Consider the following 25693-nt stretch of genomic DNA (forward strand, 5'->3'; position numbering starts at 1 on the left):
GGCAGCATTACACATTTTAAGTATTTATTATTTCCAAAGTATTATTGACTCTAATGGGGAAACCAGGAATGCATTTCTTCTTCTGCTCACCTGCTCCTCCTGGATGAAGATGAATCACATTTGTGAAGACATATAGCTTTTCTGTAAATATGTTAAAATGGATTGTTTATGCATGCATACACAAGAAAAAACACAAAATTCAGAGGCTCATTTTATCCTCACAATGGTTGTGACCATGTTAGATTCCCTTACAGCACAAGCACACGGTCCCCTCAGGGTCCAACTGCACTCACAAAAACCTCTCAGTCCATCACATCCGGTTTTATTCTACTTGACATCCTCCCTCTAGTCATCGGTGTGTGTGTGTGTGTGTGTGTGTGTGTGTGTGTGTGTGTGTGTGTGTGGCAAAGAGAAGAGTGCCATCTCATGTTTGAACACAGCACTGCACCTGCACAATGACGTATTAACTAAATCTGCCTCTTTCAGCCAATTAGGGTTAGAATAATAGGCAACACTTCACAATAAGGGTCCCTTAATTAACCTTAGTTAAGGCATTAGACATTAACTGTTTAATAATGTTATAATAATCATTATAATGTATTAACTAACAAACCAGTTAATGCATTAATAAGCAGTTAATGCTTAGTAATTCCCTTAATTAACATTAGTTAAGGCAAATATTTAAACAGTCAACAGTTTAATAATGTTATATAATCATTATAATGTATTAACTAACATTAACTAACATACCAGTTAATGCATTAATAAGCATATATAATAGAAACATGCCTGTTCTGTAATAAAGTGAAACTGATCAGTGTTTGTTTATTCTCCAATTCATTTATATTGTATAATCACACAAATGTATCACTTTGGTCAATTATGTCAGCATACCTTCCTTCCTGTTTGCTACTATAACAGTGTTGTTGTAGTATGAATCATGGATTTTAATTATTCCTCAATTGTGATGTACAGTAAGTTGCTCTGCACGGTTTCTCCGTGATTGTGATTGGTCACACGCTGCAATCTCCATCCGTTTCATGTCAGCATGTATGTAGCCAGGCTGAAATCTTAAGTTAACATGTTGATAACCAGCTTCATAGTACAGCTGCTCTGTGAGGGTGACAGTTTGAAGCCCACTAACAGAGATATAGTCATCCAGCATCGTAGTACAAGCCCCTAAAGTAGAAAAACTAATCTATAACAACCAACAGCAGCAGGTTGACAAGATCTGGCAAGCGTGACAAAACATACAACGAAACAGCAAAAAGTCTGTGTCCTTCAAAATAGTGAAGGGAAAGCAATCAGTAGGGTGGTCACACCTGGGTGGAGACAAGGAGGTGCATCGTCTACCCAATCCCTCAAACACGCACAGACTGTCAGTTACAAGCAGAGTAACTAAGAAAGACAAAACAAATAGAAGCACAACATACACAACAGCCCACTGTAGCTAATACATGTTCATGTGGATTTGTTGGGTTTTTTTTAATTTTCATAGCGCTTCGAGGTGACTGTTGTTGTAATTTGCTCAATATGAATTGAACTGAACACAACTAAGGTTCGAACCAACAACCCTGTTTCTACGGCATGCAGCACTAAGTGGTGTGTCACTGAGAATCATTGTAACAATTGTTAGAGCAATTTTTGTCCATAACTTTCATAAAAACTAAGTTTGTTTGCTGTGCAATGTTGGTGCAATAAAAAGGAGAAAAACCCTCAATAAAAAAGATAATTTATGACAAAATGTCTAGAGACAAGTTGTTGCATCTCAATGAAAATTAAATATTCGCTTGCGTTGAGAGAAAGAAAAGAAAACAGAGTTCTCATCAAAATATGCCTATCATGCTAATGTGAGTCCAAGATGGTGTGGTGTCCCAGGAATTGTCCCCATTGCAAGAAAAAAGTGGTTCCCCCGAGGTCCATTTACTCCGCCCCCCCCGGGCGTGTCCTTTGCTTCAGGCGTCCTCTCATTCCGTGTGTTCATAATCACATTTTATAGCTGAGAGAGAAAGAGGATGAGCCCGCGTGTGTGTATTTGTGTGTGTATGTGCGAGTGTGTGTGTGCGTGTGTGGAGGCGCTTTCTTGTCAATTCTAGCTATCTAGCATGTGCATATGCATTATCTGCTCTGTGACCCTAACGACACGAGAAAATATCCCAGAGATGAAGAAGAACTTACAAATTGTTCAATTTGATAGTATATTACCACACAACGTTTCTGTGCACAAGTACAATGGATAATGCATTGTGCGTAAACACATTAAAAACTGTTTTTGATGATATGATGATTAATATAATAATTGCCGTAACACAGTCATGACAAAAAAATAAAAAATAAATTAAGAAATAAACTAAATTAAACTCCAAGTTGGAATTTCATTAGAAAATAAATACAAGTCTGCTTTTGTTACCTTTGGGAACACCTTTATTGAGATTAGAGATTCATCCTGAGATATTTCAAACAAAGTGGCTTTTTTTCCAGTGCTAGAAGAGAGCATTAAAGGATTCTATGAAGTACAGAAACTGTATTTTGCATATGTGTGTGTGTGTCTGTTTGGTCTCGGACCTACAGTCGACTACTGGAGCCTCTTCTCTGTTTTCAGCCCCAACCAGTGAAACTCTCATTACTTTATGATAATCTCAATGTAAAGGTTTAAAATGTTCCCCTTCCTGTTTTGATGCTATTCATTTTTGGTCTTCTTCTCTATCTTAAAACGTGTCTCTCTTTACAGGATAGCTGTGAGCAGCTCATGCCCCCAGGGGATTGGAAGGTATGTAAAATTCTTTCACCTCTGTTTTTACTGTTCCAGTGTGCTTTCCTTCATCTTTCTTTGACACTCCTCTGAATAAACGATGTTTATTTTTATGCTGAATATAAAACTAAATGATAAAAAGCTGCTTTTACAAGAAAGTGCTGTCAGTGAAAAATACAAGTAGCTAAAAAAAGATAATGACATTTTAAAAAAGTTTGTTTTCTTTAAACTACAGCAATGTGAGTTTGTTCTCTGAGTTTGAAAGAAATGTGCTGCTTCCTTGTTGACATTATCAGGTAAATGCTCTCATGGAACACATCACACCAGTGCTTAATGAAGTTTGTAGAACTCTCTCGTGTTATATGCTATGGCTTGTTTTAAGATAAGTTGTAGCAAGACGTTAAAAGTTTTGGTTAAACATCAAGCCTCTATTTATTTAAACTACTCACCATGCTTGCAGTCAATGGTATTCGACCAATTTAAAGGTGGCGCGCCGACAGGTATTAAGTAGTGAAGCTATGCATTGGAAGTTCATCAAAAAGTATTGATAACACTTTCTTCAGCAGTATATTTTGTTGTAATTAGATTAAGGAAATATGTGTTGAATGCTGTAGCTTTCAATTATTCTTAATTACCTTAGATACTAAAGGTGGGAACTCCACCTCGGCCCGTCCGTAACGGGCCCACAGCTGCCGCACCACCTCTGGGTGCAGCATCCATTCCCCATGAAGCAGTGCGCCCCTGGATAATAGGTCGGCACCCACGTTCATGATCCCGGGACGTGCGTCGCTCTCAGCGAGAGGAGATGCCCAACACTCCACAGGATCAGTTTGCGTGCCAGTGACAGCAACCAACGTGAGCGCAACCCGCCCTGAAGGTTGATGTATGCCACCGCTATGGTATTGTCTATCCTCACCAGGACATGATGTCCCCTTAGAGACGGAAGGAAGTGGATCAGCGAGAGGAACATCGCTGACAGTTCCAAGTAATTTAGGTGAGTGCGCTGGAGGATCGCATCCCAGCAACCCCTCACAGCCTCGCCCTCGTGGGTCCCATCGCAGCCTGTCAGGCTAGCGTCCGTGGAGACCACCTTCCTGGACGTAACGATGCCCATAGGCACCCCGTCCGTGAGGAAGCCCGGGGCACGCCAGTGGCGCAGAGCCGCGCCGCACTCTGACAAAACCAAAACCCTCTATGCTCCATGACGCACAGAATTGAGCCCATGTGAGGCCACCCACAGCTGGAAATTCCTCATGTGAAGGCAACCAAGGCGGATCACGAGGATGGCCGAAGTAAACAAAGACACAACCTGAACTCAACAGATTTGCTCGTTCGAAACAATTTGATACATGCCTCGAACGTCTTCACCCACTCCGGTGAAAGACGCGCGGTGAACGGCACAGAGCGCAGGGACAGACCCAGGAAAATTATTTCCTGTGTAGGGGACAACACGCTCTTTTCCGCATTCACCACAAATCCCAGATTTGACAGGTGATCCAGCAGAATGTGAGTGTGCGCCATCGCCTCTGATTGTGCCAAAAACAGCCAATCGTCCAGGTACGTAACCAGGCGAATGCCGGGCCTCCTCAGCAGAGCGATCGCAGCATCTGTGCAGCTCACAAACACCCTTGGGCTCAAAGAGAGGCAGAAGGCGGTACTCGTAACACACCCCCCCGGGAAGCAAACCGTAGGTACTTTCTGTGAAGGGGATTGGAATGTAAAAATACACATTTTTGAGGTTGCCAGACATGAACCAATCGCCCTGTCGCACCAGACGCAGTAGGGAGGAATGCGTGAGCATCCTGAATGCGTAATTCCTGAAGTACTTGTTCAGGGCCCGTAGGTCCAGGATGGGACGGATCCCGGACCCCCCTCATTTGGGGACCAGAAGTGGGGACAGATGCAAACTGCAGTCTGTAATCCTTCGATATTGTCCGTAACACCCAAGGCGGAGCCGCGAGCGCGCTCCATCTCTCCATCCTCAGGGAGAGAGAGGTCAAGCGCTCTGGTGTACCCACTGAGAGAGGAGCCATAAACAAAGTAATTTCTTTCTTTAAAAAATCTGAGATTTTTTTTCTTTAGGCAAATTCGCCCAGCCTGACTATTTAATGTAAAACATGTATGTCAGTATGCCCAGAGTTAAAGTCGAATAAAAACATGGATATTTTCCAACTGCAAGATTTTTGGTCCATTTATCCTTTCAAAAAAACATTGTATTGTATCATTATCTCCAGATCATTATCGTCTATTGCATCATATTGTGAACTTAGTATCATCCCACCCTTATTCAATATTATCACAGTGATGTTGCTAGGTACGCGTCCTGCGTCCCTGACGCATACAAATCTGAAAGGACGCACTAAATCCACTATCCGTGCGTCCCAGGGACACACCTAATTTTTCCCATGAAAAACAACACATGGCGAACAACTTATGTTTAAAATCACAGTAACTAGCAAAATAAACCTAGCCTTCAGCGGACCCCTTTAAGCTTTAACTCAGCGCAGACATGATCCCATTGAGTACATGCTAGTTTAGCCGCTACAACAACAACTAGCAAGTTAACGCGGAATTCATTTCAAAATGTTTCCTGGGACCGCTTATTAAGTGCACCGCCCTCCCCCCTGAAAGCTCCGTCCGTTTTTCGTGTAGCGCAGCGGTGCTCCGTGAAATCGTGATCAGCTTTAATCATCTTCCCCTGCTCAGTGTTTGAACTGTTGTGCCTGGCTAACTAAGAAGAACTCAGTCCGTGTTGTTAGTTCTTTTTATTCCAGCCTTTAGTCCGTGCCTCGTAGGTTCACATTCACAGTCAGCAAGCTACCTGAAGTACAACAGTTTCACTGGGAACTTCCGGTTTACAAAACAAAAGTCCGTTGGAACAATGTTAGTAGAAAGTTACATTGGAAACAACATCTCATCAGAGCTACAGAAGATAGGATCATTTAAATTAGGTTAATTTAAACTAAGTTGATCAAAACTTCCCTGAGAGGAAATATGGTGACATTAATGCTGTTCTCATACTTCTTTATATGACATATAAATAATTAAAAAATCTACCTTTTAATTGTATCTTACTTTATTTTTTACATACATTTTTGTTTAATTAGGAGGTATTTATTTTATTTATTAGTATTTTTTTTTTCCTCACAGGAGTGGAATTTAGAAAAAAATAAAACAGATTTTATATGGCCCTAGGTCAAAGATACGAACTTCTTATTACTAAGCAGTGATGTTGCTTGGTACGATACATTGTGATCAACAACTTATGTTCTTTATGCTCTTTTATGTTGCTACAAAAGTGCAATATAACCTGCCACTGTGACAGTTGTTGTGGAATAAACTTTTCAGATTTGAAATTCTATTAATTTCAGATACATTTTGAACATACATGAATATATCTGCTAATTATAGCCATATCATACCACCATTAAGAGAGTTTAACACTACAATTTAAGAAATAGAAGAATATAAGAAATAGAAATAAATTTATTTTGACCCATTGAATTTCCCATGGACCCACTCAAATCACCACCTGTGGGTCCCGGGACTCACTACATTGAAAACCTATCAACATCACTGTCATCAGTAGCCTAACTTAAATTCCATCAGTGGCAGTTGGGGGAGCAACGATAGCCTACAATGTAGTATTTAATTAAATCATATTCTGTAACACAAAGACAATATTTGCTTAGTAGTCAAAGTTCAGTTCAAAGTCTTTCGCATTGGGGAAAAAAATACAAAACAAAAAAAATTCCCAGGGTATAATCCAAGTATAACGTCCGAGTGTCCAAGGAAACAAAAAGATCAGATATTCCTACCGCGATGCAGCGGTGGTTGGGTGGTGGTTTAACATCTAGTGGTTGAAAGTCGTAGGTGATCCAGAACTAACAAAAAAAAAAACCTGACCTCTAAAACAAGGCCAAAAACAATTAGTCAAAAAGCAAAATAAATTTGCTTAAGTACTATAAACAGTTTTAAATAAATGCTATAAATCATAGCAGAAAAATCCATATCAAGGTAACTAAATTTGAAGCTTAATTATAAACATTCATTGTTCAAAAATAATTAAAGTGCACTTTTAAATCAAAATCATTAGCTGTAAAGCTAAGCCATATCATAAACGTGCATTTCTTCAATATATTTTCTAATTAAATCATTGTTGTTGCGCAACAGATAACTAATTCATTGAATTCATTCAACAGGTCGAAGCCTATTCAAAACCACATAGCCGCTTGGGCATTTATTTCAAAAAGTAAAAGAGATTGTCAAAACCGGTCAAAATTACAAAAAGTGAAGTATTATCTTAATATAATACTGTCAAATAAACAATTCAGCTGTAGTAATAAATTGCAAAGTAAAAGGATTATTAAAATAAAAGTGGAAATGGTCAGACTGACCATGTGTGTTCCAGAGCTAATGTTAGCTTAATTTTAGCAGGAGTTTCAATGGAGTCCGGGACGACACAAACACGCAAAATGCATTAAAAATACAACGTGGATCGACTCACCGATGAGTGGGGAGATGTCGGGGTTATAGGTGAAGATATCGGTCCGGTTATTTTCTATGGAGGGTTATTTAAACGATTATTTTTAATCAGAAAGCTGACAATGCCGATGCCACAGTGAGAGCAGCCGAGTAGAGCCGCCATAGCAGCAGCAGCGGAGCAAACAAGAGTAAGGGGGCGGGGCAAAAGATCTTAAAGGCGCAGAGCGAGCCTTCACAATAAAACTAGAAAGTAAAACTAGAAAGTGTCTGGAGGTACGTCTATGACTGTATAGATAAATTTCCGGAGCTTTACTACATAAGCGCTTTGTGCCTGTGTTACCACTATGCCAGGAAAATAGAGTGGACCACCGCTAGGCCGCTAACCCTACACCGCTAACATGGGTTTTTTTTTTTGTCATTTTAACATGGCAAATTCCACCTTTAAAATACATTTCCGACAAAAATAAACATTTTAGGGTTAGGGATAGAGTTAGGATTAGGGATATTTTTAAGCAAGTCCATTATCTATTAATAAGTGAACAAGACAAGACCTGAATGACTGAAAACTTTGACACAGAAAAGGTTTTATTCCAGGCAAATAAAAAAAAGGAGAAATACATTTATTCAAGTGAAAGGGTAAAAAAGTCCTTTTGCTGTTTGCTCCATTGCTGTATTTTTCATATAGCATATACAGGGCCGCTGCCAGGGTTTTTGGGCCCTAGGAAAACAAATCTCACTGGGTCCCCCACAGCTGCCCGTATGGCCCGTGGGAAATTTTGATACAATCGTCTCCTCTTCTCTCTTTCCATGAGTCCTCCTCATGTCCCCTGGATAGTTCTCTTCCTCTGTCCTGTCTGTTGGAGGCAGGTGCTCTCTTCTTCCACTCGCGCTCAGTTTTTTTTTTTTTTTTTTTTTTTTTTGTGTGTGTACAATGAAAATTCCAGTGTAAATGTAATCTAAACACCTAAAAGAAAATGAGGTGCTACAAGTTTATTTTAATTTTTTAAATGAGGTGCTGGATCCAATCAAATAAATGTCAGTTCAAAATCTGGGCGCTCCGGCAGGACCTGGCACAAATTAAGCTTTGTCATGGTGGTATCTTGTTGCACAATGTATCCCCCCACCATTGTTATCTAGCTGATGAAGAGCTGCGCTTCACTGAATGTAGAAGCACACCTTAAAGCTGCAGTATGTAGTATTGTGAGACATGTATAGAAATAACTATGCTGAACTCGGTTTCCTCGTGAACCACACAACCGTGGAGCTCTTAGCGACATTTTTCTCAATAGTGACAATTTTGAAAGACTTTATCTTGTGTTATTCAATAGTTTTGTGACGTTTTAGAGATTTGAAAGCACGTAACAATCTGTAGTGATTCTATGCTATTGTGAGCCTGTATTTCCTGTCCTCACAGCTGTGAGGACAGTAAATAGTAACAGTAACACTCCACTTCACGTCCAGACTGCAAATGAATTGTGCATGTTCTCTTAGTTATGCTTCTCTTAGGTTTACAAGCGGTTTATCCCGTCTGTAATCGCTCTTCCTCTGACCTCTGTCAAGTTTCTTCTGCCTGAATATGTTTGTGTTTTTAGACTGTTTCTTCTCCACATCGGTCTAACTTTTTCCACTTGCTTTGCCGTGTAACCATTGTGCTACGATGGGGGAATTCTGGCGGAACGTCTGCCATTGCACTTTTACTATCTTGAACGTGCATTGACTTCAGTTGAGCAGCCAATAGTAACTTGTACTTTTTTGAATATATTTCTAAATCAGTAATTTTACTTATACATAAGTACGTTTTAAAAGAAGTAAAGTAATTCATTACATTCCTACATCCAACCGATACTGAGTAAATTATTATTATATTTGTTTTAAATGATCAACGGACATTGTGAAACAACAAAACATAAAATGACCAGACAACAATCAAATGCATCACATCATATCCGACCAATCAGATTAAACGTAATGCACCACGCCAAAACATTTTCTCAGTTTTAGAGTTTATAAATATATCTATACTTAGAACCTGAGAATTATTGTATTTGAGTTAAATAAGAAGATTATGCTTGCATATGAATTGTTTAAGTTATGAAGAAGAAATAAAATGACTTGCGTTGAATATTCAGTTGTGTTACGTTCTACTTTTGGAAAATCATGAACACGTATGAGTGAGGGGTACTCAGGGTATGACAAAAAGGCTCAAGGGGTACACAAGACAAGAAAGGTTGGGAACTACTGTTCTAGATCACCACCCACATGAAACTCCATTTTAACTAATATATACTTCTCACACAAGAATGTTTTCACCTAAATCAAAATAGAGTCAAGGATGGTTTGAGACAAATCTCTTTTGTTTGGGTTTTCTCCTGAACATGACAGCTCGCCGGCACAGATTGTACATTTAAAGCAGAAGATGCTAAGTCAGCTAATCTGCACTGCAGAGGAAAAGATGGAGAGTGAGAAACGTGACGTCCAGTCAGCACGTTGGGTGTACTGACAATAGGTGAAGTGAGGATAAATGGAGATGAGGAGGAGAGGAAGGTGGCATTGATTGACTGGCACAATACTGGGTCGCTGACTTACAGTCAGTGTCTACAGAGAGAAAAAGAGAGCGTCAGCAGCAGACGTGCAGCACGCAGCAGACGTGCAACATTGGAGAACGATCTGTCACCATTGCGTTCATGCAACCCTGCACGTATGCCTCTAACTTTACACCACAGAACAACACTGCTTGAACCTTAGATACATATAGTTCAAAGTTTTCAGTTGCAAAGCAATTTCATTATTCATTTTCTTTAAATGCATCTCTTTTATTCTTAGAATTCAAGTATTTTTTCATTTTTTTATAAATGCACTGCATGTTTATTTCCCAGGGATAAATCCCCTTTGGACATTTGTAAGCTGTGAAGATTAATTTTATTATAACATACAAAATCGAGGTCACTGCAGCAGAATCTAGCTCTTCCTAACTCTCAGTTGAGGCATCCTAATGCATCCTTTAAAAAAAAAACAAACCCTGATATTTGGCCTAATTTGTAAACGGCAGCTTGCCAAAAACGTAACATAACAAGGTCACTGATGAAAACCGACAGCAAAGCAGAACAAAATCCAAAGTGGAGCACTGGTCCTGATGAGAGAGAGAGACAGAAAATGCCTCGCAACTGGCCAATCAAGAGGTAGAAGAGGAGGTGCTGTGGGTCAATAGTCTCAGGAAGGCCCCGCCCTCTCTGTATCAGATCTGTGTGGAGGAGAGATGATGAGAGGGAGGGAGGGAGGACTGAGAGCATAAGAGGGAGGCTGCAGTAGAATGAAGCAGACAAAGACTCTGCAGTAGCAGCAGGAACAACAAACCAGAGCTCACCAGGTCCCTAAAATAGGAGAGGACAGGTTTCTAGTCATCCTCCTCTCCTCTTCCTCATCTGCCACTATTTCATCTTCAAGCCAAGAGAACGTATTCACCATGCCCGAGTGCTGGGATGGGGTGAGTGATGGACGATATGTCTGATTTAATGTCAACGTGATACATTTTTTACAATCGTTAAGGGTAAAATATCTTTAAAGGTGCTGTGATCATGCGTGTGACGTGCATGCTACATCCTTCAGTGCAAGTGAACCTGCAGAGTCAGTGCTGGTTGATGGGTCAGTCATTGACTCTGGCCTACTGACACACTTACAGGAAACACAGTGACACACATGCTGCGGATAGCTCTGCACACATGCTAATGCCGCTGCAGCATCTTTTCTACAACAGGCGCATGTGTCTGCCTGCCTGATGTGTAGCATCCCTAGTCCAGTTCTCTAAGACGTTTAGCTGCATTTGAGAAGTGCTGATTTGAAGGTCGCTGCTGTGTTTGCTGGAATGAAGAAAACGAAGGCCATTGATGTGCTGAATAGCTGGAATTAGAGCACTAATTGCAGATAACATTGATGTTTATATACTGCAGAGATAATCCAGCTGGATTATCTCATAATGGTGCATAACTCTGCAGCTCGTGGTGGATTATAAAGAAGGTTTTTGGGATCTGATGTGTGATAAATGAAGAGTGAATGTGTGATGCTGCAGGAGGAGGGAGGCAGGAACATTTTCCTACTCAGCTATTTTTTCTGTCTCTGATCAGTTATGATGGAAATCCACGTGTAGGTGTCAGATCTCTGTTTGTTGGTTTTCAGTTTGGAGACACTGTGGCAACAACAGATTAACGGCTAAAGCCTCCACGATCATCCCTAAACACAACGCTCCGCTGTTTGTTTATGTTTCCGCACTGCTCAACTCATGTTTACACATAACTACAAACCTCCATTTTGAGTGGCTCCCTGGGACCAGTAGATGCTGACAAAATGTGGGTCACAATCCAACTAATTCTATTAAAAGACTATTAGTGTCAGGGTACAGATCACATATTGTACAGTGTTTATTTTTATTTAAGTGGCTTTTGTTGATTTTCTTATTTTGTTGTTTGTAGGTGGATAAATCCGACACCATTGTTGATAATAAGAAAACATATAATTCAATGAAATGAAACTTTCTGCACTTCACAAGTCCTGAGAGCTTTATCTATGTGACGCGCTTGAATGTTTAGCAATATTATTGATACGTTACCAACAAACCTTTATGAGAAACAATCATCAACATCAACAGTTTCAACTTAAAAAATTAGAATTCAGAAGTAGTAGCCATACTTTTGGAGTCACGCAGTGTAAAATATTCAAATCCATTCATTGTTTTCTTTTTCTTCCATTTAACTTAACTGTTCAAGCCATTATTTGGCCTTGATAAAAAATTCCAATTTATTTTTCTTGAGTCTGAATCCTTTATTTCCCACGTTAGGATGTGTTCCAAGAGGTGAAAGGCACAAAAAAGTGAGAACATATCTGTGAGAATCTGTGTGTGAGCCACTGCTCTGTGTGTCTGTGTTTCTCACAGGAACATGATGTTGAGACCCCTTACGGGATGCTGCACGTGGTGATCCGCGGGGCGCCCAAAGGAAACAAGCCTGCTATTCTCACCTATCATGATGTAGGACTGAACCGTGAGTATTCACCTGAGAAGAAAGGGAAAAAAAGACCAAGTTACTGTATGTGTGTTGAACAGATGTTCATGTTTCAGCACATATCAGAGGTGATAATTATGTTATCACACACATTCACTCGTTATCATCCCCAGCAAAGGGTTCTGTGTTATAAATAAAAGGAACAAAATGTGTGTTGTAAAGTTAAGTTTTTTGACGTGTGCTGTATTTTTGACATACTGGTTATTATACCTTTGCACATCCTTTAATTAACAATTTAAACAATGTTTTTTTAGGATTAAAAAGCGTCGTTCTAGATCTGTACACTGTCATTGCTTCATCTTACTCCAAAACACATCAGATATTTTATCACTTCCCAGTCCAAAGTCCTCAACAGTCAACTATAATCGCAATGAAATAGATTAGTTTTGGTATGTGCAATGTTATCATGTCACAATGCAGTGAAAAGTGAGGTCCATCCATAAAGTCAGCAAAATGATGGTCCATTATTCTATGAATCTGTGATAACCACATTTATTTATTCATCTGAATAACATCCACTGTTATCAGGATGTTTAGTGTTATTTGCTCCATAGTAAATAGTCATCTTAAAGATGTAAATCCTTGTTTAAATCAAAAATAAAATGGGTGAAAAATGACCAAAAATGGTGGAAAATGTGATGAAATGGGGTTAAAATGAGAAGTTTGTTAAAAGTTGCAAATTAGAGTGGCCAAAAACCAACCAAAAAGTGGTAAAAAAGGGTTCAAAGTGTAAATATTGGAATAATTAGTTTAAGCTGGCAAATAAGGGGCATGACAAATCGGGAATGTGGTTAAATTGGCAAGAAATAAGCATGAAATATGGTGAAAAAAGGTTAAGATTGACAATAACATGTCAAAATATGCAACATTAGATGTTGAAAGTGGTGGAAAGTGCCCAAAATGTTATGAAAGTGTAAAAAATGTGCAGAAAATGCATTGAAATTTGATGAAGAATTTGCAGAAATGGGAGTAATGTAGCAAAAATGCATTAAAAGGAGAAAAAATATGGCAAGAAAAAGTGATGGAAATAGGTTAAAATATGGAAAGTTTGGTGTAGTTGCAGAAAAAAGGGTAAAGATAAGCAAAATTGGGCTGGAATTGTTCAAAAAATATTTGTAGTTTCTTGAAGGCATCTGGCGACCCCCTCACAGTCTCTCACGTTCCCAAATGGGGTCCTGACCCCATGGTTGAGAACCCCTCGAGCGAGCAAGTTGAGAGCTTTTGCAATTTCCAAAGTGTTTAAAAGATGAACCAATGCTCATAAACTTTGGTCTCCACAACACTAAAAGATGACAAAAAAGAAAATGTACCCACTGTTTTAATGACTCCTTTATCCATAAACTGAACCTTCTAATGGTGTTATTTACTTCCTGTAACCTTAATGTTGTCCATATCCTTGCACAAAGTGATGGCAGGATTGTATTCAGTCTGAGTGCAACAAAGATCTCTGTGTAGGTGCTGTGAGAACAAAAGCTGAGAGGCTCTGAGGGGGTGTTTGTCCTAAAGTGTGTGAGGACAAAAATAGAAATGAGAAGAAAAAAAATGATGCACAGGAGGGAAAATGGAAAGGAGAACGTGAGAGGAGTCGGTGATATGTAGGTCACAAAAACATCTCCATCCTGCAGGAGGGATGGGCGTGGCCAGTAGACATCAGCAATGCGGTGATGCTGTTTTTGATGCTGGGATGAGGATGAGGAATACGCTCTGTTGAATGCAGATATCATGGCTTTTGTTGTCCTATTCTCAGCCTTATTCTGAAGCTGAATTTACCCTGCAGGCTTTGTAAAAAAGAACGCTTCACTGAATAATAAGGGAGGCTGTTATAGCTATTAGGATTCAAAGACTGCCGTCATTATATGGCTTGACTGCAGCACAGTCACACAGGATGGAGCTCCATAGTATATAGTCATCTTAAAGATGTAAATCCTTCTTTTAATCAGAAATAAAATTGGTTAAAAGTGACCCGAAAATGGTGGAAAAGTTGGTGAAATTGGGTTTTAAAAAAACACAGAAATTGTTTAAAAGTTGCAAAATAGGGTGGCCTAAAAGAGTAAAAAAAAATAAAATAAAAATAAATTAAAAAAAGGGTTTAAAGTGTCAGTATTAAAACCATTGGTAGGAACAATGGTGACACTTTACAATAAGTGTCCAAAAAGCATTCAGTAATGGTTAACTATGGTTAAGTAATGCGTATGAGGCACTCCTATACATTTATTAAGGTTTATGTCAGGTTACTAATGTTAAGTAATACCTTACTTCAGGTTATGTATAAGTGACATGCACAGCACAGCATTAGTAAATGAATAGGTGTTACTTAATGCTTATTCAATCTATAGAAACACCTTTAGTAAATGATTATTAGAGACTTTATTAACATTTTACTAATATATTAAGTCATGTATTAATTAATACTAAGTAATGGACACATAAGGATAAATAATTGCATTACGCAAGAGAGCTTATTAATGCATTATTAATGCATTTAATAATATGTTAATCAATGTTAAATAATACATTATAATGAATATTTAAACATTATTTAACTGTTAATGAATGCTTAATAATGCATTAAATAACATTAATAATTAAGGGACCCTTATTGTAAAGTGTTATCGGAACAATTAGTTTAAAGTGAAAAATAATGGGCAGTTAGGATTCCAAAGACATGCAATCATTATATGGTTTGACTGCAGGGTGGAGCTGAAACCTATATGAAAACAGTAAACATTAAGAATAATTGCTTTAATAAATGTGACTCCCAATCAGCAGATGGCACAGAAACCTACGCCAGCCTAAAAAAAAAAAAATACAAGTGCATTGGAAACAAAAGAACAGGAGGTAAGAAAAAAAAAAAAGAAAATCAAATCAAAGACAAAGAGATTAAAAGACCAATTTTGAGAAGGAGACAGATTTAGAAAAGAGGTCATGAAACATGAGCTGCTTGCAGTTATAGAAAGTGTTTAGAGTGTTATTATATCTGACTGCAGAAGAAGAGAGGGATGAGAAGGAGGAAGAAAAAAGGGGTGACATAATGACGCTGAAAGTGGGTCATGGAGTCAGTATAGTGCACAGTGATGTTCTCACCTCTGTCCTCATGTAACATTCATGGTTCTTTAGAGATCAAACATTCATCCTCCCAGTGCCACAACCAGTGTTGGGAATGTTACTATGAAAAAGTAATTAGTTATAGTTACTCACTACTTGTTCCAAAAAATAACTGAGTTAGTAACTGAATTAAAAAGTAATTAGTTAGATTACCCCGTTACTGAAAAAAAAAAACGTCGTTACATAACGCTGTTAATTTAAAAGCAGTTATTCCAAACACTGACCACAACCATACTTGCTTTTCTTTTTTTGATTTTCTTTTTTGTTTAGTTTTTTTGTTTGTGACCCAGTTGTGGTGTGAATTGATCCATTTAATTATTGCCACTGGGTCAGGGCCTGAGCAATGCTACTGCATGATTTCACTGAGGCTAAAAGTAGGAAAACTGCAAAAGAGTCGATGGATAGAGGCCATAGACGCAGCTTTTTAAGATTTCTGACATTTTCAGAAAATGTGAAGAAACTAAATTAATCTTTCTAAATCATTTGTATTGAGCCACTTACACAGTGAACTGAGCCCAAAAAATACTAGCAAATAGATAGCTAACATAACAACATGGCTAACATCAAATAAGCACATATATGCTACGCTTCTGTATGAAATCTTGTTTCTTTTGTTGCAACAATTCACCACCTCGTCAATGGCAAGTCTGATGGAACACAAAAATAAAAGAGTGAGAATTTAGCATTAGCTTCGGTTAAGTGTGACTGTGGTTAACTGCTGCACAAACAACAATCTATAGCTAAAACATTTTATTTTAAAGATATAACTTTACATAATAGTCACTTTATGGAAATGAAGACAGTATTGTGAATACCTTATGCAAGAATAATAAATAAGAGTTGGTTTATGGAAACAAAGAAAATCAACAAATACTTTGTGTAGTTACTAAAAAGGAACTTTGCTGAAAATAGAATAGAATAGAAAAGAAAAAAAATAAATACTAACATAGGATACATGATACATTATTACATTTTTAGAAACAACAACAACAACAACAACAACAACAACGACAACAGCAGCAGAAAGAAAAACAACAAAAGTGCAAATAGATAACTGGGTTGGGGGTTGGAGGGTGTCAGTGTGGTTAGTTATTGTTACACAGTGCTGTTAAACAGTCTGATGGCAGTGGAAATAAATAACACATTATTAACACATCCATGTACAATTAAACTATTATTAACATTATAAATAAATTATTAACACATTATTAATGTATTCATGTACAATTGAACTATTATTAACATTATGAAATACATTATTAACACACTATTAACACATCCATGTACAATTAAACTATTATCAGCGTTATAAATATATTATTAACACATCCATTTACAATAAAACTATGATCAACATTATTAAATACATTATTAACACATTCATGTACAATTGAACTAAGGCTTTGGCTAAATCATTACATTTGTAGGTTTGCAAATTCATTATTTAAAGATGACAAATTATGCAAATTCCTGCAGGCAAATATAAAGTGCAATATTTTTTAATGTAAAATATAGTCATAGCTCTATATGTATTGTGCTTTTAAGCAACCCCAGTGGTGAAGTTTAGATTTAAAAAGGAATTTATTTATTTATTTTTTTTTCATTTGTTTTTTTTTTTGGGGGGGGGGTTTAGTTATAGATAGCCTTTTAATAGAATTAAATGAATATTTTTCTCGAGGTTGGTCTTTTGTTGTTGACCTTCTGGATGCTGTCAGCAGAGGGTAATGTTTGATGTGGTCACATGCATCTCCTGCTGACCCCTGACTCCATGCTACCTCTGCTTATTTCCTCTCCTGCAGACAAGCTGTGCTTCAACACTTTCTTCAACAATGAGGACATGCAGGAAATCACCAAACACTTTGTGGTTTGCCACGTTGATGCACCAGGCCAACAAGTTGGAGCGCCACAGTTGCCACAAGGGTAAATTACATAAAGATGTTATTAATTCATGTATTTATTTTACCATTATTTTAACGCAGGTAAAATGTTTGAGAACAGTTCTCATTTACAAACATGACCTGGACAAACATTTTAAACAGAAAACACTTGTACATGTTGCTAATGTAGTGGCCTTATAAATAAAAGTCTCTTTACATGTGACCTTAAGCAGGACATTATTTATCCACTGCAACATTAAGATTTTTCTCATAGCAACCTAGGGGTCATAATAATGCTATAGAGCAGTGGTTCCCAAAATGTGGGGCGCGCCCCCCAAGGGGTGTGTGCTATGTCATGACAGATCCCCCTCCCCCCACCTCCCATATTTTCCTCACTATGTTAATTATTTATTTATTTGTTGTTTTTAAATTTTCTACCAATTTTTTATAATTTTCTAATGATTTTTCTAAAAAAAAAAAAAGATCAATTTTTATAATTGTTTTACAAATTTTTATAATTTTCTAATTTTGTATAATTTTTGAATTGTTTTTATTTATTTCATTATTTATTGATTACTTTTGTTTATTTTATTATGTTTTTAATGATTTTTATAATTTTCTAATGATTTTTATAACTTTTAAATTATTTGTATTTATTTTATTATTTATTGATGACTTTTATTTATTTTATTATGTTTTAATGAGTTTTATCATTTTTAATGATTTTAATTATTTTTTAATGATTTTTCTAAAATCTTTTTAATGATTTTTCTAAAATCTTTTTAATGATTTTTCTAAAATCTTTTTAATGATTCCCATTTATTTGATTATGTATTGTTAATTTGTATATATGTTTATGTTTTTTTATGAGCTTTGAAGGCAAAGGTTACTTTTGTTTTTTACCCATTTTCTTGAAATTTTTGATGGAATACGAGCTGAAAAATGTTAGTTCTTCAAATGGTGGCACAACAGAAAACGTTTGAGAAGCACTGCCATAGAAAGTATATTACAGAGAAGATTTTTCTTTTACTATTTAAGAAATCCAAATGGAAGAAGGCTGATTTGATTGGTTCTGTCTCTCTGTGAAGGTACCAGTACCCTACAATGGAGCAGCTTGCTGGGATGTTGCCCACTGTGGTGCAGCACTTTGGGTTGGTAGCATTTCTTTAAAGTTGCATTAAATTGTGCACATATTCTCACAATGCACTCTCTGTTTGTCATGGTAACATTATGTCCTGTTTTTAGTGCTGGTAAAAACAAACACATTTCTGTCTCTCTTTGACACAAAACAAAGAACAAAAAATACACAAACACAGAATTATTCCAAATCAAATGCAGCTTGTCACCAGAAAGGATGTCATTCGACACTCAGCTTGGAACAGGCAAACGTTATTATGCATGCGTCCAAAAATAGCCCCTCGGCAAGGCAGCAAAATCTCTGCACGTTACTCCTACATGTGTGAAATGCTCATCATTTTAGTGCTTTTGCATCAGATCTCACAAAGAACTTTGTTTTTTTAGATTCAAGAGCATCGTTGGGATCGGAGTCGGAGCTGGAGCCTACATTCTTGCCAAGTTTGCTGTAAGTTAAATCCCTGTTCGGAGTAATACCTGTTTGAAAATAACTTTATGCTCATTGATTTTGATGTATTTTTATTTCCAACATGAACCCAACAGCAATGCATTTACCACAATGAAAAAAAAAAGCAAAGAAAGCAAAGAAAGAACAAATGGTTACAAAATCCTGCACGTGAAGCCTGTACGTGATCGAAAAGCAGTAGGAGGAAGTATAAACTTATATAATCCTATACTAGGGGTTGAACAGACTTTAGTGTTGTCTCGCGACTCTGTCTGACGTTGACTAGTTGCAGTACCTTACTCTAGCCCAGGATGGCGGTGTTGTGCCAAAATCTGTCAAAACCTCTTCATAGCTATTAAGGAGCTATTTACTCCCCCTTAAACATAACCAGTGTTGGGAACGTTAGTATAAAAAAGTAATTAGTTATAGTTACTCACTACTTGATCCAAAAAATAACTGAGTTAGTAACTGAATTACTCTATAATAAAAGTATCTCATTCCCAAGGAAAGTAACTATTTGCGTTACTGTTAAAAAAAAAAAAGTTGCTATATGTCAAAGAACTCAGATTTTTTAGATGCGTGTGTTGTTGTGAGGCACTTCATTAAATTTGAGTTGCTTACAACAGATGTGGACAAAGTCTTCACTCCTGGATATAATGAACACTTCACATACACGTTCTTGTCTTTGACCACAATTCATTTAAAGTAGTGTTTGTATCGTCACCTTAAAAATGACAACTTTACATCGAACTGCTCTACGCTCACCATCTCTGCTGCTTCATCAAATCTGTAGTGGTTGTGTGTGTGGCGCGTGTGCTGGCAGATGTGTAAAAACACTCTGATTGGCTACAATGAAACATGACGCCGCCTTAGCCAATCGTAATCGCTCACCTTGTTTTTAACCCACCTCTTCACTACAGCTGCATATAAAGCCAGGAGTGCTTTCGGATAACAGTTTATTCAATCAATACATGTAACGCACCGCATTTAACTTTCAGTAACGTTAACAGCGTTGTAACGGTGTAAAAAGTAATTAGTTAGATTACCCCGTTCATGAAAAAAAAAAAAACGCCGTTACCTAACGCCGTTATTCCAAACACTGAACATGACGCTCCGCAGACTGGAGAAGAATTACAAACATGTTTAAGGGGGAGTAAATGTCCGCCCAGAAGCCGCAGGGGTTGGAACTGTCCCCATCTGCGGTCACAGAATTTTTTCGGGTCACAGATTTTGGCACAACACCGGCACTCGGCCGCCACTCGGCTCAGCTTCGGCTCTTGGTGACGCCATCGACTCGTCAACGTCGACTCAACTAGTATGCACATAGAGTCAACTTTTACAATTATGTAGTAGTTCAACCCCTTTTCTTATACACCTATCTAGTACTAAATTTTATTTCTCTACATGAATCTTCTTAGAATATACACTTATTTACACAATAAAAAGAGACATAATTCATTAATATATATCTTTATAACTGTACAATTCATGTAATCCAAACATACTCACATACATAAGTACATACACACCTATTTATAAATGTTTCCCTTTAACACTGGGAGTATTTATATTTAAATTGCTGTAAATTCAGACATTTTTTTATTTCTAGACACAAATTGTTCCACAATCTGGCACTTCTTACTGACTCATAAAAGCTTTTTGTTGTTGTTGTTGTTGTTGTTGTTGTTGTTGTTGTTGTTACAGAAAGTTCATTTTGTTCATTAAGTCTCAGCCTTTTCAATAAATACTTACTTTTTTTTTTTTTTAAATCATATTTTCTATGATTTAGAAATTGTTAAATGGAAGCAACAGTTAAAAGCTGCTCATCATGTTTTCACTATATATTTACTCTCTTCTTTCTCCACTCAGCTGCTTTTCCCTGATCAGGTGGAAGGTATGGTTCTCCTCAACATTGACCCTAATGGCAAAGGATGGATTGACTGGGCGGCCACTAAGGTTTCCTCTCTCCCTTTTACCTGATCTCTATGGGTTTCTACACATTTTTGATTTACTCACACTATCTTCTTCTTCTTTGTGTATTTTTACTTTCAGCTGTCAGGTCTGACCAGTGCTCTGCCTGATACTGTGCTGCCACACCTTTTCAGCCAGGTAAGTTTGAAATGATGGGTTTTTGACTCTGTAGTTTACCTGATTTAGAATGAAAGCATTTTAGACAATCACCTAATATACTGTAGCTGAGGAGGAAGAGTGAAGCAGAGAGACGACTACTTTTGCACTTTAGCCCTTTCTTCATCTCCTTTGTGGAAAATTGTTAATCACATTTTTTTCTGGTTTATCATTTTCTCGGGTGTCACATGCCACACACAGAGTATTTCATCCATTTGGTATTAATGCAGAGAAAAAAAATAAAGTTTCTAAAATTAGTTTTAAGAATGAATTTTTGAACATTTTATCATTATACAGCAGTTTTTCTCTAAAAGATTTACAGTTAGACTTTTGAATGATTTGCTTTTAAAATGAGGTCCAGATAACTGTAGGAGATGAAGCTCTTTATCAAGGCAGAGTTAAAACTCAGTGTTGCATTTACTGTGTAGATTAATGTGAGTCTTGCTAGAAAGGGGACACATTTTTATAGTTTTTAGGAACAATAAATCATTAGAGAAACATTGTTTTATGGGCCACCCATTGTAAAGTCGTGCATTCTAAAATAAATATTTAACAAACTATGTCTAAAAAACTTTTGACCTGATTAACAGCAATATTTGTAAAATTTGTGATATTTGTTTTCTGGTAAAAAATATAATGTCAATGTTAAATCTAAATCTAATGTTAATTATTAAATATGAATATGAATGGTAAATATAAATGCTAAATGTAAATGTAAATGTTGAATCTAAATCCAAATCTAAATGTTAAATGTTAAATGTTAAATCTAAATGTTAAATGTTAAATCTAAATGTTAAATGTTAAATGTTAAATCTAAATGTTAAATGTTAAATCTAAATGTTAAATGTTAAATTTAAATGTCGCGGGTAAAACTTAATATTTATCTAATATAATAATGCATTGGATTTGTATATAGCGCTTTATCATAGACACTGAAAGCGCTTTACATTGATGTGCATTATCTGTTCACTCCACACACAGTGGTGGTAAGCTACTACTGTAGCCACAGCTGACAGAGGCGAGGCTGCCATAGTGCGCCATCGGCCCCTCCGACCATCACTAACACTCACTCACACACTGCATTCATACTAGGCAATGTGGGTAAAGTGCCTTGCCCAAGAACACAATGACAATGACTTGGGTGGACTGGGATTCAAACCCCCAACCCGTTGGTTATTGGACGACCCACTTTACCACTGAACCACAGTCGCCCCAATATGCAAATTCATCAGAAGTACCAACATAAAAGCTCATTCCGGTGAATTAGCATATTAGCTAAATATTTAGTTTCACATGTGATGTTTAGATTTAAAATTTAGATATAGATTTAGGATTTAGATTTAGACTTAGGTTTTAGATTTGGATTTAACTTTTATATTTAACATTTAGATTTAGATTCAACATTGACATTACATTTGTACGAGAATAAAAATATCACACATTTCTGTAAATCTGGTATAAAGTAACATAAAAAAATTCAAATCCGTTTTTTAAACAGGGTTTTTTGCTAAATGTTGCTTATTTTAGCATGCACAAGTTTACAATTGGTGTCCCATATTTTCTGTTGAATGGTTCTATGATCTTTTCGTGAGCTTGTTTGTCTCGCTGTTGCAGGAGGAGCTGATGAACAACACAGAGCTGGTGCAAAGCTACCGGCAACAGATCAACAACAACATCAACCAGTTCAACCTGCATCTCTTCTGGAACATGTACAACAGGTGAAGACTTTGGCTTTAACCTACACATTTTTACCATGAATTCTATGAAAAGCTATTGTTCTTTTCTCAAAAGGGACACATTTATTTGAAAAAAAAAAAAGAAGTGTATTCGTGATCTTATAGAAAGACAAAACCAACATTCACTCCTTGCTCTCTTTCCTATTCTAGTCGGAGGGACCTGGAGATGAACCGCAGCGGGAGTGTGCTCAACGCCAAGACTTTGAAGTAAGTGTTTTGGGGGTTTTTTTTGGCCTTCGAAAACACAAAAAAAGACCTTTTTCAAAAGCCTCGCATCATCAATTTGAGTGAAACGGTTTATTGGTACTGCCACATATAGCTTTTTGCTGTAATTTTATCTGATATTGTGTTTTCTATAGGTGTCCTGTAATGCTGGTTGTTGGAGATAATGCCCCTGCTGAGGAGGGAGTGGTGAGTTCATCCTCATTTCAAAACATTACAGATTCAACTCAGGAGAAGTAACCCTGAGAAATGTAACAGACTCCCATTGCTGAGAGGACACACTGACTACTGCAAACATGGGGGTTGTATCGCTCCCATTATCGTTAATACATTGTTTTTGTTTGCCATGAATCTGTGTACCCTTTGTTCTATGGTTATTCCATTTTAAAACCAAATCAAAATAACAAATAAACAGTGTGGTTATTTTGTTTTTCTGATTTAACACCAAAACAGAAATACAGAGAAACCAAAAACCAGATAAGCAGTGTTTTTCTGTTTTTTTTTTTTTTTTTTTAGAAAAATTGTTCCGTTTGTGTGATGTTTTGATATTTAGGGGGAAATTAGAGCGAGATCTGAAGTCCGCTGCATCTCGTTTCCCTCCCCTGATCCTGGACCAGGTCTCCTCACACAATAGGACTGTTTAGGATTTATTTCAGCAGTTTTCTGGTCCTGCTCATGTTTTCATTCAGTCTGTGGATGTTTTAGCTCGTAAAAAGCTGCTCACGTTTATGTTTTGCTTCACTGTGTTACGGTCCAAATAGTATCCAAATAAACTGGTGACTGACTATCTACTGTGAGGCTGGTGTAGGAACAATAGATGTTAGAACTTCTACCATTTGACACTTTTGCAAAAACAATTACAGCTTTTTTGAGGACAGTAAAAAAATTTTATCTGTTATTAAGACCGCTAACAGCAGCCGTCAAAACACAGGGAAGTTGATCACAAGAAACAAGGAGCACCAGTAGATTCATTACACCACCTCTGGTTCCACATATGTGCATGTTTTACGTAACATCCATTTTTCAGTTTTTTTATTTATGTATGAATAAAGTTTCAATTCACCAGTAATGTGACTTATGCGTTGCTCCAGGAACAAAAACTGTCACCAGTTAATCTAGATACTATTTGGACCGTAACACTGTTCGGTAAGGTTGGCGGATATTCACAGATTCAGACTTCCAGCATCAATAACGCTTTAACAAAATGTCTTTGACACACAAATCACACCTCTGCCATCAGTGTGAGGACAATATGAAACAAGATCATTTCATATCAAACGCAGCAGAATAAAAGTCCGTCTGACGGTCGCTCTGTGTGGTGAGATTAAAACATGAAGCTCTCATCCTAGTTTCCCCGTAAAAATCCAAATATCACACAAACAGAACCAGATTTAATTTTAAAACAGAAAAACCTAACAAGATAACCAAGAGATGAGAAACAAATTTGATGATACATAATATTTTGGTTTATTTTACAGCTTATTCTAGACATGGGTCAAAATCAGAAAGCTAACACAAGAGGAAGGCTAAGTTTTATGTATTTATTTATCAAAGACTCAGCAAGTGTGATTAATTGTAATTGAACTTTAGTAATTGAGAATGTAATTATAATTGACTTTCAGGGGGAAAATAATAATAATTGTAATTTGAAATGTAACTGGAAGAAATGCCAGTCACTGTAATAGTAATTAAGTTGTAATTGAACATGGATAATTGAAGATGTAATTGTACTTTAAACATGTAGTTGACCCCAACCCTGGTATGTAATAATATATAGTATATTTTAGTTATAAATCTGTTGCAGATTTAGTCGACTAAAATATAAAATACAAATTAATGAATAATAAAATATAGCATTTTTAATGCTTCCGTTCACATTTGTTGACCTGATTTGTTACGTTAAGGCTTGTCTCACGTTCCACGTAACAAAAGTAGTTTAGATTGGATTCCTTCCAGAAACAGAAACTTAATGAGGTTGCCTCATACATCTTCTCTATTGTTTTCCGTTTCTAGTTCCGTCTGACGTTAACTCACAAATGACAAATGAGCGAAAGTTTCCGAGATTTATGAATGTACTTTAATAATTTGTTCAAACTTTTTGAGTTATTAATTTTTTGGTGAAACTGCTTTGATTTTTCAGCTCTGATCCCATTTTATAGTGGACAGCTTGTTACGATAGTGGAGCTACGCTATTGCTAGGCTAATGCTAATGCTAAGGTAATGATAGAGCTAGGCGAATGTTAACGCTAGGTTAGTGCTAGTGCTAGACCAATGCTATTGCTAGGCTAATGCTAATTCTAGGTTAATGATATAGCTAGGTGAATGCTAATGATAGGTTAGTGCTAATGCTAGACCAATGCTATTGCTAGGCTCATGCTAATGTTAGGTTAATGATAGAGCTACGGGAATGCTAATGATAGGTTAGTGCTAATGCTAAACGAATGTAATGCTAGGTTAATGCTATTGTTAGGCTAATGCCAATGCTAGGTTAATGCTATTGCTAGGCTACTGCTGATGCTAGGTTAATGCTAATATTAAACTAGCTAATGCTAAGCTAATGCAGTGAAATGGGGGCCAACACCTGTATCCTCACTTGAATTTTTTCAGGAAATGCAAATATTTTAGTTGTAATTGGATTTCGTCATAGATTTTGTCACTTGGAAAAATACAGTCGACATAAACTTTTAGTCAATAAAAGTAACACGCTTTACTCTGAGGTCCTTCTGTCATTCAAAGTGACTAAATGTTAGTTTATC

General features: G+C 37.0%; 1 protein-coding gene across 5 annotated transcripts in view; it reads left to right on the forward strand.

The window, feature by feature from the left end:
* ndrg4 (NDRG family member 4) overlaps positions 1-25693 on the forward strand; it is an 87402-nt gene that overhangs the window by 50861 nt on the left and 10848 nt on the right. For 3 of the 5 annotated variants that reach the window (XM_028448825.1, XM_028448824.1, XM_028448826.1), the window contains exons 4-13: positions 2732-2770; positions 12165-12270; positions 17196-17316; positions 18362-18424; positions 18795-18855; positions 20722-20808; positions 20905-20961; positions 22594-22697; positions 22866-22922; positions 23075-23126. In XM_028448825.1, coding sequence (XP_028304626.1) covers positions 2732-2770; positions 12165-12270; positions 17196-17316; positions 18362-18424; positions 18795-18855; positions 20722-20808; positions 20905-20961; positions 22594-22697; positions 22866-22922; positions 23075-23126 — 747 coding nt within the window. Of the gene's footprint in view, positions 1-2731; positions 2771-10512; positions 10722-12164; positions 12271-17195; positions 17317-18361; positions 18425-18794; positions 18856-20721; positions 20809-20904; positions 20962-22593; positions 22698-22865; positions 22923-23074; positions 23127-25693 lie in introns of those variants that run through there. The other 2 variants (XM_028448827.1, XM_028448828.1) reach the window with 1 other exon arrangement.

This window comes from Gouania willdenowi, chromosome 6, assembly GCF_900634775.1.
Source record: "Gouania willdenowi chromosome 6, fGouWil2.1, whole genome shotgun sequence".
Lineage (NCBI taxonomy): Eukaryota > Metazoa > Chordata > Actinopteri > Blenniiformes > Gobiesocidae > Gouania > Gouania willdenowi.